Raw genomic sequence first — 12,149 nt, 5'->3', positions numbered from 1 at the left:
TTTCTTCATTTTAGTTTCTGTTTTAATTTGAGAATAAAAAAAATAAATAAATAAATTGCTGAAATATGTCTTTGAGGATTTGTCATTGAGCTGAGCTCGGAGTGCAGCTCTTCGGTTTGGCCACTGGTCGGCGCTGTTCACCACTCAATGTGCAGACTGAGGCGCTGAGCGTTGATGTAGCGTGCTCGGCAGCAGCTTTTAAACATGAGATAAGATAAATCTTTAATGATCCCTTTGAGGAAGCTGGTCAGTTTTTTTGCATTATTATACATGCCGATCAAAGAGCAGTTGGATGGATTTGAAAGTTGTCTTATTTGGGAGGGTAACTATTGTTGGTTTTGAGATATATTTTATATAGCACAATTAAATATATTGGATCTGATGTCAACATATTGTATATATGGTGCACGTAACACTCTGTTAGATGTAAATCTATATTTTTGGGAATGGTCTATATGAAATATTTAATCACGTTTAGCCCACCTGACTGGTAAAATAATTACCCACGATCTCAATGCTAATCCTGAATTATTCTGTTTGATGGATTATTTCTCTTTACTTGGACCTGATTGAATCATTTGATTTCGTGCTGTCATCTTGGGGTCATTTGTCCCTAAAAAGTTAATAGAATTACGCTGAGTCTTGTTTTAATAAAATGCATAAATAAAGAATAATGAATACAGTCGTAATAATCGGCCAGTCCTACAGCAGGAGGCCTGTTTGGTAATGAGGTTTTGTCCCTCTAATTCATCCTTCCGAAAACGTCGATTGGCCACACGGCCAACACTTTAATTGCTCCCATTGATTGATAGTATAAAAACACAACAATGCAGCCACATAGCCCGGGTGGTTTCCCCCCTATAAGAAAGCTGGCGGAGTGAATTGGGTGTAGCTGTGTCTGTGTGCGCCTTGGCCAATGGAACCAGATCCTCCCTGCAGTGCGTAAGAGCGCGATTTAGGATTTAACCAAGTCTTTGCTGCGGGGCTGACTGCAGTCTTCACCAAGAGCCCGACGGCCCGAGAGCCTTTCGACAATGCCAGTGTAGTTTTCACACCACTTTGGAGTCCGACTGCCTCGCTTTATTTTTACTTTTTTCTTTCTTTTTTTTTTCTTTTGCGAATTAAATAAAACAAACCCACGCGTTCCTTCTCAAAGTATGACTGGAGTATTCGACCGGAGGATCCCGAGTGTGAAACCTGCAGACTTTCAGAGCTCCTTTCAACTCTCCACCATGCACCATCCGTCTCAGGAATCTCCCACTTTACCCGAGTCCACGGCCACGGATTCTGGCTACTACAGTCCCGCCGCTGGAGTCACTCACGGCTACTGCTCGCCCAGCTCCACCTCGTACGGGAAGCCGCTCAATGCCTACCAGTACCAGTACCCGGGCGTAAATGGATCCGCTGGAAATTACTCGACAAAATCCTACACTGATTACAGCTCGTACACGACCCCCGCCTACCACCAGTATGCTGGGACTTACAGCAGAGTGCAAGCTCAGCCGAGTCCACAAGGTACGGGCCGCAGATTCTTCCATTATAATAAAAGCAGATTATTAGTGGATATCACCTAAACTTGTGAAATAACCGAACTGTCAAATTTCCATCTATTTTACAACTTTGCTGTTTTTCGGACTGTTCCTCTTGGATGAAAAACCAGAAGGCGCAATTTGAAGCTAAATGAATAAATAAGGAATAAATACTACTTTATTTCAAATCGCGCAATTCAATGTGAAGTAAAATGAGAGCGTACGCGCTTTCCCTTTTTGCCAGCCTGGAATTTATTTGGCTCATGATTATAGGCGACAGCCCATTTAAAAATAAAAAAGATCGTCAAAATACAGTGCAGTTTGTAAAGAGCACACATGCTTATTCTTCTTCGGATTATTTCCACAGAAAAGGAGATAAGCGAGCCCGAGGTGAGGATGGTGAACGGCAAGCCGAAGAAAGTGAGGAAACCCCGGACGATCTACTCCAGCTTCCAGCTGGCCGCCCTGCAGAGGCGGTTTCAGAACACGCAGTACCTGGCGCTGCCGGAGAGAGCCGAGCTGGCTGCCTCACTGGGACTCACGCAAACGCAGGTGGGATTTCACATCGAATTCATTCTCGGCTCGTGTTCTCTGTTTTACTCGTCTCCAATGCTTCTGCGTTAAACATAATGAGCGTTTTGGCGAGCGTCGTTTCTGTGCGTCCTGACGCGCCGTGCCTCCTCTGAGCCTTTTGTTTCTGAGCTTTTATATCAGGTATTAATGGTCCTGCCTTTCGCCCCTTTCCAGGTGAAAATCTGGTTCCAAAACAGGAGATCAAAATTGAAGAAGATCATGAAAAACGGCGAGCTTCCGCCGGAGCACAGCCCCAGCTCCAGCGACCCCATGGCGTGCAACTCTCCACAGTCCCCGGCCGTTTGGGACGCACAGGGCCCCTCCAGGCCGCACAGCCTACAGCCACAAAACATCAACACGACGGCTTCTAACTTTTTGGAAACGTCGGGGTCATGGTACACCTCCGCCGGCAGCTCCATGACTTCCCACCTGCAGACCCCCAACTCGATACAGCACTCGTTGGCTCTTGGAGCGGGGACGTTATATTGAAAACCCCTGTTGTTCATTTCAAATCTTTTTTCTTTTCTTTTTTTTTTTCCTTCTATGGGACTCGTGTTCAAATTTCAGAGGAATATGCAATGTATTTGATGACAGTCATAGAAGAAACGTGTAAAATGTGTAAATGTGTGCATGTAATTTATTGCATTTTGGAAGACTATTAAACGTTTAAATGGACAATGGAACTTTGAAACCTCCGGCCTCACTTGCAGTCTCTTGTTGTTTTAACCCTCAGTCGTTTACACTGAAAATCACAACAAAGACTCACTCACATAAATAACGTGTGTGAGCCTCAGGTGACATTTCCACACCAGGTTGTAAATCACAGCAGCTCGGTGCTGTCGCAGCCTTAACTGTCGTAAATCTCATCTGAGTAGATTTTATTCGCCACATCACCCACAATCTAAATTTATTATGCGCTTTTTTTTTTTCTCAGACAAACTTAATATTCGCCTTGAGATGAAAAATATCTGATTCTTCGGGGAGAAGCTCGCCTTTATTTTTCTTTGTGAGCCGCCTCAGTTGAGTCTACATTTGCGATGATGTGGAGGAAAAAGAACAGAGGTGCAAAATGTGCGCTTTTATTAAACAGACATTAAGAAAAAATGTGTTGTAAATACATTTGTGAGAAAACATGGCTACTGTAACACGGTAAGCCTTAACCCTCTTACCTACCTTACGAATTTCACTTAGGCTCGTACCTTTGTGCCTTGAACTGGATTGATTTGTCCTACATTATATAACTGTTTCTGCAGAATATCATCATAATAGGAAATCATAGTGGCTCATTCCTTTAATAGTACATTTTATTCAGTCTGATTTGTGGTGATATTACAGGATTTTCATCCCAGCATTGTTATGATAATCCATATTTTTAAATGAACCCAAATTGTTAGAATAATAACAATATTTTACCACCTATTTCCCTCATATTGAATATTCTGAATTATTCTTCTTATTCAGTCCACTACTGCGTCTGAACACCACCGGAATGATCACCTTTATATTGTATTTTAGAGCCTGATTGAGCCTCTCAGACAGCCCCAGCTCGTCTGTAAGGAACATGCCTGCATCTCGCAGCAGACAGTCTGCAGTCGCTCTCGCTTTGTGTCCCCTACAATTAGCCGCTTTGAATGGCAGAGAGGAGGCGAGGGGGGCGGCACGGAGATCTGAGACAATCCGCATTCCTGTGGGGGTAGACCGGCTCCAGAGCTCTGCCACTCCCGGCCGCAGCCCACCTTCCGGGTAAAATAAAAACGGGGGGGAAAAAAGAAAGAAAAGAAAAATCCTCCACAATTTCACCATGTTATTAGCAGGCAGTAATACCCGCGCTGCCGCTGCAAAACCGCTAAACAAACCGCGCCACTGTGAGAAACACCGAGCATTTGAAAATTGATCTAATTGAATTTAGCCGACCATAATGTACGAAACGACCAAGAGCGTTTTTACAAACAAACATGCTGCACGCTCCCCTCCTCTGTCACACACACACACACACACACACACACACACACACACACACACACACACACACACACACACACACCGCTGCATCTGACCCACACACTGACCCATGCATGTCAGCATTTCCACCTGACACAGAATCCTCTTCCTCCTCCTGATTGCAGCCTGAATGCACTTCACGCGCGCGCGCGCGCGCGCGCGCGCACACACACACACACACACACACACACACACACACACACACACACACACACACATGCTAGTGTGAAATGCTGCAGAAAACACACTTCTTCATCTGCAACACCACCGTGCTGCGTGTTGTTGTTGTTGTTGTTGTTTTCAGCCCTAATTTCCGATGTAGGCTAAACTGCCGTCCCGTAATCACAATAGTGAGCAGGTCACTCGAGAAATTTGGGATTTTTCACATGGCACGTGTGCGCGCTCCCCAACGCTCAGGCGCGCAACCTGTGCAACCTCGTGCACGGAAACACACACGGGTCTTTATATTATCTCACAAACACACACACACACACACACACACACACACACACACACACACACACACACACACACACACACACACACACACCACTACCATCTCTCTCTCTCTCCCTCTCCCCCTCTCTCTCTCTCTCTCACACACACACACACACGCACACACACACTAGTGGTGCCATTATATCGAGAGCCCCCGTTTATTTCCAACCGAACATTTTCCACTCAGCTAGTTTCCCCCCGTTTTGCAAATCGAGTCTAAATAATGACAGTTAGCTTTACTGGACAGCTTCAACTGTAACACTCCACAATAATTATTCTCCAGGATTAGGGCCTCCATTATCATAATCTGGACATTGACAATTACCTATAATTTGCAAAGATGCGCTTGGTTCTTGATTGCAGAGGGCTTTTTTTCAAGCTCGCCATCACTAAACAGTGACAGTAATAACAGCTAATTTTGCAGGCAATATATAAGAGCTTACCATGGTGTGCAAACACTTTCCCACCTGGATTTGCTTATTCACCAAGCAGCAGTCAAAGCGTGCAGCGCGTTTTGCTTAGTCTGTGTTAGAGAAGCGGAGAAAGGTAAGGATGTGTCTTCTACTTTCTGTCCTGCGGCTGCTCCTGACCTTAGAGGAGACTGTGAGACTCTTGACTGAAAATTACTCTTCAGGAAGCTCTGAGCTTAATCGTTTAGTTGGGACTGTATGATAGAAAAATGTGGGGGAAAAACATGTTGCGCATTCCTAGAATCTATTTTTTATTTGCTGGAGAGCATCTTGATATTTGGATTCTGGGCGTCTTTATGGGGGCTTTGTTCCGGTGTACAGTTAATGTGGTGATGTGTGAAATCTTGTCAGGTGCTTTTATATGAGAAGCCTGATGTATAGAGCATCAGCTACTGCTCTGACAGAGCTCACAGAGCAAGAAGTGACACATCCCTCCCTGCATCCCCCACCCCCATATCTGTCTCTCTGCACTTTACATCTATCTATCTATCTATCTATCTATCTATCTATCTATCTATCTATCTATCTATCTATCTATCTATCTATCTATCTATCTATCTATCTATCTATCTATCTATCTATCTATCTATCTATCTATCTAATTTAGCTCATCAAAGCAAACATGATGAAACGTGTCAGTTCTCGGAGCTGAAAAACACTAACTGTGTATTTATGAGCGTTGTTGATGTTTACTCGGCTGCTGCTTCGGGCTCCCTGCAGCCTGCAGATCAGGGTGCACATGGCCCAGGAGCCGCGCAGGCCCCCGTGTCTGTGGGGCCCAGGTAGGCTGAATGTGCGCCAGTGGGACATCCGCGACTTGACAGCTGCATGAAGCTTTTCAGCGTTGTAATTTCAGATAATATCCCGAGCGCTCACTCTTCTCAGCAATTTGTATATGAATAACCGAATAATTTTCCCTTTTGTTCCATCTGTGCTACCTCAAACCCAAATAAAGATGCCTTTTAGTATTAAAAGTGGTAGAAAATTACAGGTAATTATCTTTGACGGTAAAAACGCTGTAATCAGCGGGCTACATCAAAAATTACCCTAATTATGCCTGCATTTATGAGAATGGAAAAAAAAGCCTCACTTGGATAAAAACCCACAAATTGTCCCAAATATCTCCTTCATATTGAACGCCACTGCAGCTGGCTGCTTTGTTCAACATCGATCCCGTGGAGCTTGGCATTTAACGGCCTGCATTAGGACGGAGAGAAGGGAGAAAACATTTTGTCAATACTTCTAATAATTGAGGGTGAAATGACAAGATAAGCTGGACCTGGAGCAAATGTCTTTTCGAGGTGAATGTAGACAGCAGCGGGGCAGGGTAAGTTAATTTCCTCCGGTGTTGAGTGCATTTGATAAATCTATATACTGCAGCTTTCTTCACCAGCCACTGAGCGCTTTTGGATTTATTTAAAATGTTTACTCCGATGAAACGAGCTTCTCACTGTGTCATTGGCTTACGTTCATGGTGTCTGTTTGAGGCTTGTGCGCACCACGGTGACGGGAAATAGGCCTGTTATGGTGTGATGTTGGCCCAATACGAGCCACAAAAATGGGCCTGTATTAAAATGTTTTTGTTTTTTTTAAATCATGCAACAGCAGGCATCTGTTTTGAGTCACGGTTTACTCAATCTGACAAAACATAAAAAGTGTATGTACAACTAAAATCGCAGATTATATTTACAGACAGACAATTTGCTTGGTTTTGCATGTTGGAGAAAAAAAAAAAAAAAAAAAAAAAAAGCAGTCAGGAGTCCACCATGGCTAAAGGTTCTGGGCGCCAGGAGTGTGAGCAGTCTTTGCCCCAAAGTGGCGAAAATGTCACTGATAATATTTGGTATTCTGACGTTCAGATGTTGACATGAATGAAAGCATAACAGATATGTATGCGAGCCCACTGAACAGCCATGTACGAAAAAAAAAAAAAAAAAAAAAAAAAAAAGGTTAGTTCCCTTGTTTGTGTCTTCACACCGAGGCTTGGCTGCCGATTTTATCCTCCAGGAGAGGAGCAGCGGAAGGTTTTTTTTTTCCTCCTCTCCAGCATCCAGTCTCTGCGCTGACACAAATTGTAGGCTACGTTGGAAACTGCATGGCGGAGATCCGGAGGCCTCCAGACAGCCCGCTGACCTTCTTGCCTCGTCAGTCTATCTCTGCATCGAATCTTGGTGTGGGGAGGAATACCAGTGAGAGTAGCCGGCCATGTAGCTGTTGGCCGGCATGTTTACTCCTTTGGAAGAGGCCGAGACGTCCCATATCGGAGGGATGGTCGGGGAGCGCGGGGACAGGGACATGGAGCCCGGGATCTGGTCGGTCTCGTGTGGGTTGCCGCCTTGCTTCAGCAGCTTCTTGAACTTTGACCTCTTGTTCTGGAACCAGATCTTTACCTGCGGGGGGCAGAGGAGGAGAAGGGTGCATGACAAATTAGTAAAGCACGTGTGGATGAAGAGTTTGTGAGGAGGCTGGTCAGCTTCTGCAAAAAGCTTTAATGTTAGAGGGATCACTGGGAAAACACAGAACTTGAAAATAATAATAATAACAACAACAACAACAACAACAATAATATCTTTATAATAATTAAATGTAAGATGGTTTCCAGGAGTCAATGTAAGAATCCAGAGTGTAGATTCCTCCTCATACCTGGGTTTGTGTCAGTCCTAGAGAAGCGGCCAGCTCGGCGCGCTCCGGTAAAGCGAGGTACTGTGTTTGCTGGAAACGGTGGTTCAGTGCTTGAAGCTGCAAACTGGAATAAATTGTCCGAGGTTTGCGAATCTTCTTGCCTTTCCCATTAAAACGAATTTCCCCGTTTTCAATCACCGTCGTTTTCTGCTGCTCTGCAACAAAAACAATCAATGTTATTATGCAAAACCACAGCCCGCATATCTTCATTTCCGTGCGTGGAGACACAAGCGGCGTGAGAACGGCTGAAACGCGCCGTGGAGGGTGGAGATAAATTCAGAGGCGCGCCGAGTGAAACCGTCTAAAAGCGGAAAATTCAGCCTGATAAACGCTGACATCTCACATTGCCTCCAAGCGCCGTGGCAGCCACAATCCTCATACGCTGTCATATTTAGGATATTGCTGGTAATGACATGTCAATTAAATGCTAATTACAACATTCAAGGCGTGCGGGCTGCCTAATTTTCACGAGTAGTTGGTGAGGATTGCACGGTCGTGATGATCACACCCCGGGCTTTAAAACAGGTTTTGTGGGGACGGAGGAGAGTGCTAAACGGGACGGCAAAACAGGCTGAGAGGGGATCTCGAATTATCCGGTGCCATTTACGCACGATTTTCCTCGATGCGATCGCCCACCTACGCTTGAAAGATCATTTGTACGAATCTGGAGTGGCCGCGCGGTGACTTGGGCATGACACCGATACTGGCAGGGGGAAAGGTTCGATCCCCACCGTGGGCCACCCTTATTAAAATAAGCGCTAATGGCACCGTCGGGCGCCGGGGATGGACACACATGACGCGGTGCATTTTCCACTTGGCTGGCGAAAAGGGGGTCTCTTACCTGTGCCGTCTAACCTTGTCTGTCCTCCCGTGTTGTTGTGATAGGATGGCAGGTACGGGCTGTGGTGCGGATGGCTCACGTAAGGGTAGGGTAACGACCTGTTGTAGGTGTTGGTCCCGGTGTACGGGGAGTTGTCGTGCTGGTGGTGAGCGTGTGAGCCGGAGTGGAGACAGTGCAGCGGGTAGTGGCCGCTGGCCATCGACGGGGAGCTCTGCTGTGAGTGCGACTGCTGCCCAAACTCCATGAAAGCAGACTTGGACGAGTCCTGAGCCTCCAGACCGTCAGCCATCGTAGTCATGGTCATCATCGAATTTTCTGCCTTGAGAGCACTCACCCCCCTCTCTCTCTCAAGACCAAATCGGTTTTCTCTCTCTCGCTGTGCTGTTGTCTCTCTCCCCTCTCCACCGCGAACAGATATTGTCCTATTAACACCCGAATTTTCCAGAGGCGTCTTTATTTCCCCCCCTTGTCCTGTGATATTCTCACTCAACGTGGCGGAAGGATAGGCATAAGTTAAGGGAGAGATTTTTAGGTGGATTCTGTTAAAATTGAGCCCTCGCTTCCAGACTTGATGCAGACACTACAAGTAAAATGGTTTGTCTCCAAAGGGCAGCGCCTCCCGATTGGTCATCCAACCCAACGTCATCAGTGCTCTGCGCTTCACGGAGACTTGAGCTGGAGTTAACCCACCTTACCAGCTCCCACCGCAACTATGGGGGAAATAATATATGGTGGGAAAGACGCATAATTCCTACAGACAAGCTTCACACGCAAAATCAGCTCTTTTGGAATCGCCGACTCGATTTTGTTTTTCTCCCAAACCCCCAAATTACGCACGACGCGCACCATATAGTGCGCACTTTGATTTAGCCTGATGAGCCACGAGTCTATATGTGCCTTTTTTTCTCTCAGCTTTTAACTCCTCCTCTCCACAGGCATTAATTACTTATAGAAAGGCATCACACAAACATCCCTTTAAAGCCTATTTAAGTCGAAATTGATTTTCAAACCGAATCCCACTAAATTATTTACAAGATAGGGAAAACAGCCACCTTCACAGGTCATATATGGTTTACAAGTATTACATTTTATTTTAGATCGAATTTATAAACATGTACAAATGAGGGGAATAATCCCAGCTGTATTATATTTGCATTTAAAGATTTTTTTTTTTGCTAAAGATTATACTTGTTTATACTTGAGAAGTCATCTGTTTTATGTCAAGGAAACTCCTGGAACAGGTGGAACAGCCTTGGAAATAAGTGAGAATGGGCCCACAACTCCACGGATTTCTTTTCTTAATCTAGAAATTGGAACTTTTGCGTTCATTTTTTCGCAAACTGGTAATTAAAAACTTTTTTTTTTTTTGCAGTGCAGTATTTTGCTTTGATGTCGCCTAATGAGCAGCCCCTCTTGAAGCCCCCCCTCCGCCCTGAAAGTAATATATATTATAACTGTTCGTTTCTCCAGGGGCTACTGACCATATGATTAAGGATCTTCAGACAATTCAAACTACAGCACATGTGACACATCAAATAACAATACGCCTGAGGTACAATAGGTTATTTTGCAGATAGAAGGGTGGATACCGACATAAACTGACAGTGTCTTTTATCCCTGTTGTAATATGAGGCCTGATAGGGTCCTCAATATATGTAAATTATACAGTTTGCCTCTGAGGGCTGCGATGTTCGATTCGCAAATAAGAATAAAATTTTATTTTCGCTAATATTAACGCAATAGGTATTCAAAACATGTTTTGCACCGCATTCACCATTTTTTCCCGCAGCATTCAGCGAGTTCACCAAAAAAAAGAGATGAAAAATAATTATGGTTGCAATCAAGTTACTACGAAAACCTATTTGATTAGCGGCCACACTTTACTCAAATTGCAGCTATAAAATTAAGAACAATTCGCCTGTAATGATTATGGACTGGATTTATTTTGGGAGGGTGGAATAAAAGTGGATATAGCATAAATTATCCCCTAATTATACGCCAGTGTCGCCTCAATTATCCTCTTATCAAAAATGGTTGCCTAAATGCAGCGTTTAGTTTCAATTTTCTCCTTTTCTGTAACAAGAACTTGGTACCTTGCTATTATCGCCAGCTACGGTTGTTATTTACTTTGTGGGATTTAAAAGTGCACAACCCAGCCGGATAATCATTTTACAGCAGCGGACCAAGAGAGGAGCACTGAGGCTGGGATGTGAGCCGCAAGACGTCCAGACGGATTGGTTCTATTCTTCCACACTGCTAGATTCATTTAACGTTTGTTTTTTTAAACCAGATTTCTTCTTTTGCCGTCTGGGGGGCTGCAGGTAAGAGCTTCTTTTGAATGCTCTTTTGTGTTCACTGACACCGATGAATGATTTTTATTGCCTCTGATAAATCTGAGTTTTACGCACGCAGTAGTGTGGCCGCGCAGACCTTGCAGGAGTCAGCACACCTTGGTCACCCCTCAGTGATCTAACATAGTGGCCAATTCCCCTGCCCGTGTTCCACTTGGACACGCAGAGGAGAAACCAGATCCTATACCTTTTCTAATCGCCTCTGAGTGCCACTACAAAGACATACATGCTCTGCAACGATGCCGGTTGCGTCCCCGCAGGCTGAAGTCTCCGGGCTATTGGATGAGACGTCTTCAGTCTTTTGCAGCATCATCTGTATGCTACCGCAGGATTATTAAGTTGCGGGATAACAGTGCGGGCGATGTCAAAGCCTTGGCGTCCCGCAGGCGTGTTGGGAGGCTTTTCTAGGCACACTGAGATTGAGTGAAGTGGTGAAAGAGCGGATTTGTTGGACTGGAGAGAGCATGACATACTCGACCTTGGTGCTTTTGAAATGTTTAAGACATAGCCTGCTGCATGCATGCTGACAGCCGCGTTTGATTGCACGAAGAAACCGCCGGCCTGTGCAGGATGTTATCAGTGGACAGAATTTCTAAACGACCATTTGGTTTCAATTCAAATCAGTTTGCGTTTGCGTAAAATGTTTTTAACATTTAGAAAATGAGACACCGCGCCCCCAACGCGTGCTTCACCTGCTGCATCCTGCCTCCCTGTTGTACTCTGCCCCATTAGGAGTTCACAGCCTTATTCTGGAGAGAAATTATTTAATATTTCACTTCGTCAAAATGTCAATCACAAAATGAACAGCGTTCAGCTGCAAATCTAGAAATCACTTTGTCCCTAAGTAGATGATTGACCTTCAGTACAATCAATGGCCGCGGTGGTTTAACAGAAGTGGTCTTTATTTCCAGCTGTCTTATAAACGCTGATGAATGACTCTCTAAAATCACTCCAGGCCTGGGATTTCCCTGACATCCACTGTCTGATACATGAAAACTGAGAATATTTTACATCGCCATTGTACCTTTAACCTGGCGTTCTTTAATGGTTAACAGTCACTGTCAGCTTAAATAGGCTACAATTGGTATTATCAGTGCACATCTAAGGTCCTTTACGCACGCATAACAGATTTATGCACGAATTGTCACCAGTTAAAAAAACATGCAAAATAGAACGAGTTCCCTGTCTCCTCCTCTCTCTGCCT

General features: G+C 44.8%; 2 protein-coding genes across 2 annotated transcripts; one reads left to right on the top strand and one right to left on the bottom strand.

The window, feature by feature from the left end:
* Positions 1 to 844: 844 nt before the first annotated feature.
* Positions 845 to 2,790, top strand: dlx5a (distal-less homeobox 5a). The gene is made up of 3 exons (XM_070984831.1): positions 845 to 1,515; positions 1,897 to 2,081; positions 2,277 to 2,790. The coding sequence occupies exons 1-3, from the start codon at positions 1,158 to 1,160 to the stop codon at positions 2,589 to 2,591; spliced, it is 858 nt and encodes a 285-aa protein (XP_070840932.1). The 5' UTR covers positions 845 to 1,157; the 3' UTR covers positions 2,592 to 2,790.
* A 3,856-nt stretch (positions 2,791 to 6,646) lies between these two features.
* On the bottom strand, positions 6,647 to 9,697 carry dlx6a (distal-less homeobox 6a). The gene is made up of 3 exons (XM_070985349.1): positions 8,595 to 9,697; positions 7,715 to 7,908; positions 6,647 to 7,461 (listed from the first exon to the last, which is right to left on the bottom strand). Exons 1-3 carry the CDS (start codon positions 8,899 to 8,901, stop codon positions 7,222 to 7,224), a joined length of 741 nt encoding a protein of 246 aa, XP_070841450.1. The 5' UTR covers positions 8,902 to 9,697; the 3' UTR covers positions 6,647 to 7,221.
* Between the last annotated feature and the right edge of the window lie 2,452 nt (positions 9,698 to 12,149).

This window comes from Chaetodon trifascialis, chromosome 17, assembly GCF_039877785.1.
Source record: "Chaetodon trifascialis isolate fChaTrf1 chromosome 17, fChaTrf1.hap1, whole genome shotgun sequence".
Classification (NCBI taxonomy): domain Eukaryota; kingdom Metazoa; phylum Chordata; class Actinopteri; order Chaetodontiformes; family Chaetodontidae; genus Chaetodon; species Chaetodon trifascialis.
This window is presented reverse-complemented; position numbering and strand designations above follow the sequence as displayed.

What these genes read in the sequence shown, in the direction of transcription:
- dlx5a (XM_070984831.1), top strand. Translation starts at nt 1,158, where the DNA reads ATGACTGGAGTATTCGACCGGAGGATCCCGAGTGTGAAACCTGCAGAC. An exon ending in AGCTCAGCCGAGTCCACAAG is followed by an intron (nt 1,516 to 1,896) that starts GTACGGGCCGCA and finishes TTATTTCCACAG; the next exon opens with AAAAGGAGATAAGCGAGCCC. An exon ending in TGGGACTCACGCAAACGCAG is followed by an intron (nt 2,082 to 2,276) that starts GTGGGATTTCAC and finishes GCCCCTTTCCAG; the next exon opens with GTGAAAATCTGGTTCCAAAA.
- dlx6a (XM_070985349.1), bottom strand. Translation starts at nt 8,901, where the DNA reads ATGATGACCATGACTACGATGGCTGACGGTCTGGAGGCTCAGGACTCG. An exon ending in GACAAGGTTAGACGGCACAG is followed by an intron (nt 7,909 to 8,594) that starts GTAAGAGACCCC and finishes TTTTTGTTGCAG; the next exon opens with AGCAGCAGAAAACGACGGTG. An exon ending in TAGGACTGACACAAACCCAG is followed by an intron (nt 7,462 to 7,714) that starts GTATGAGGAGGA and finishes TGCCCCCCGCAG; the next exon opens with GTAAAGATCTGGTTCCAGAA.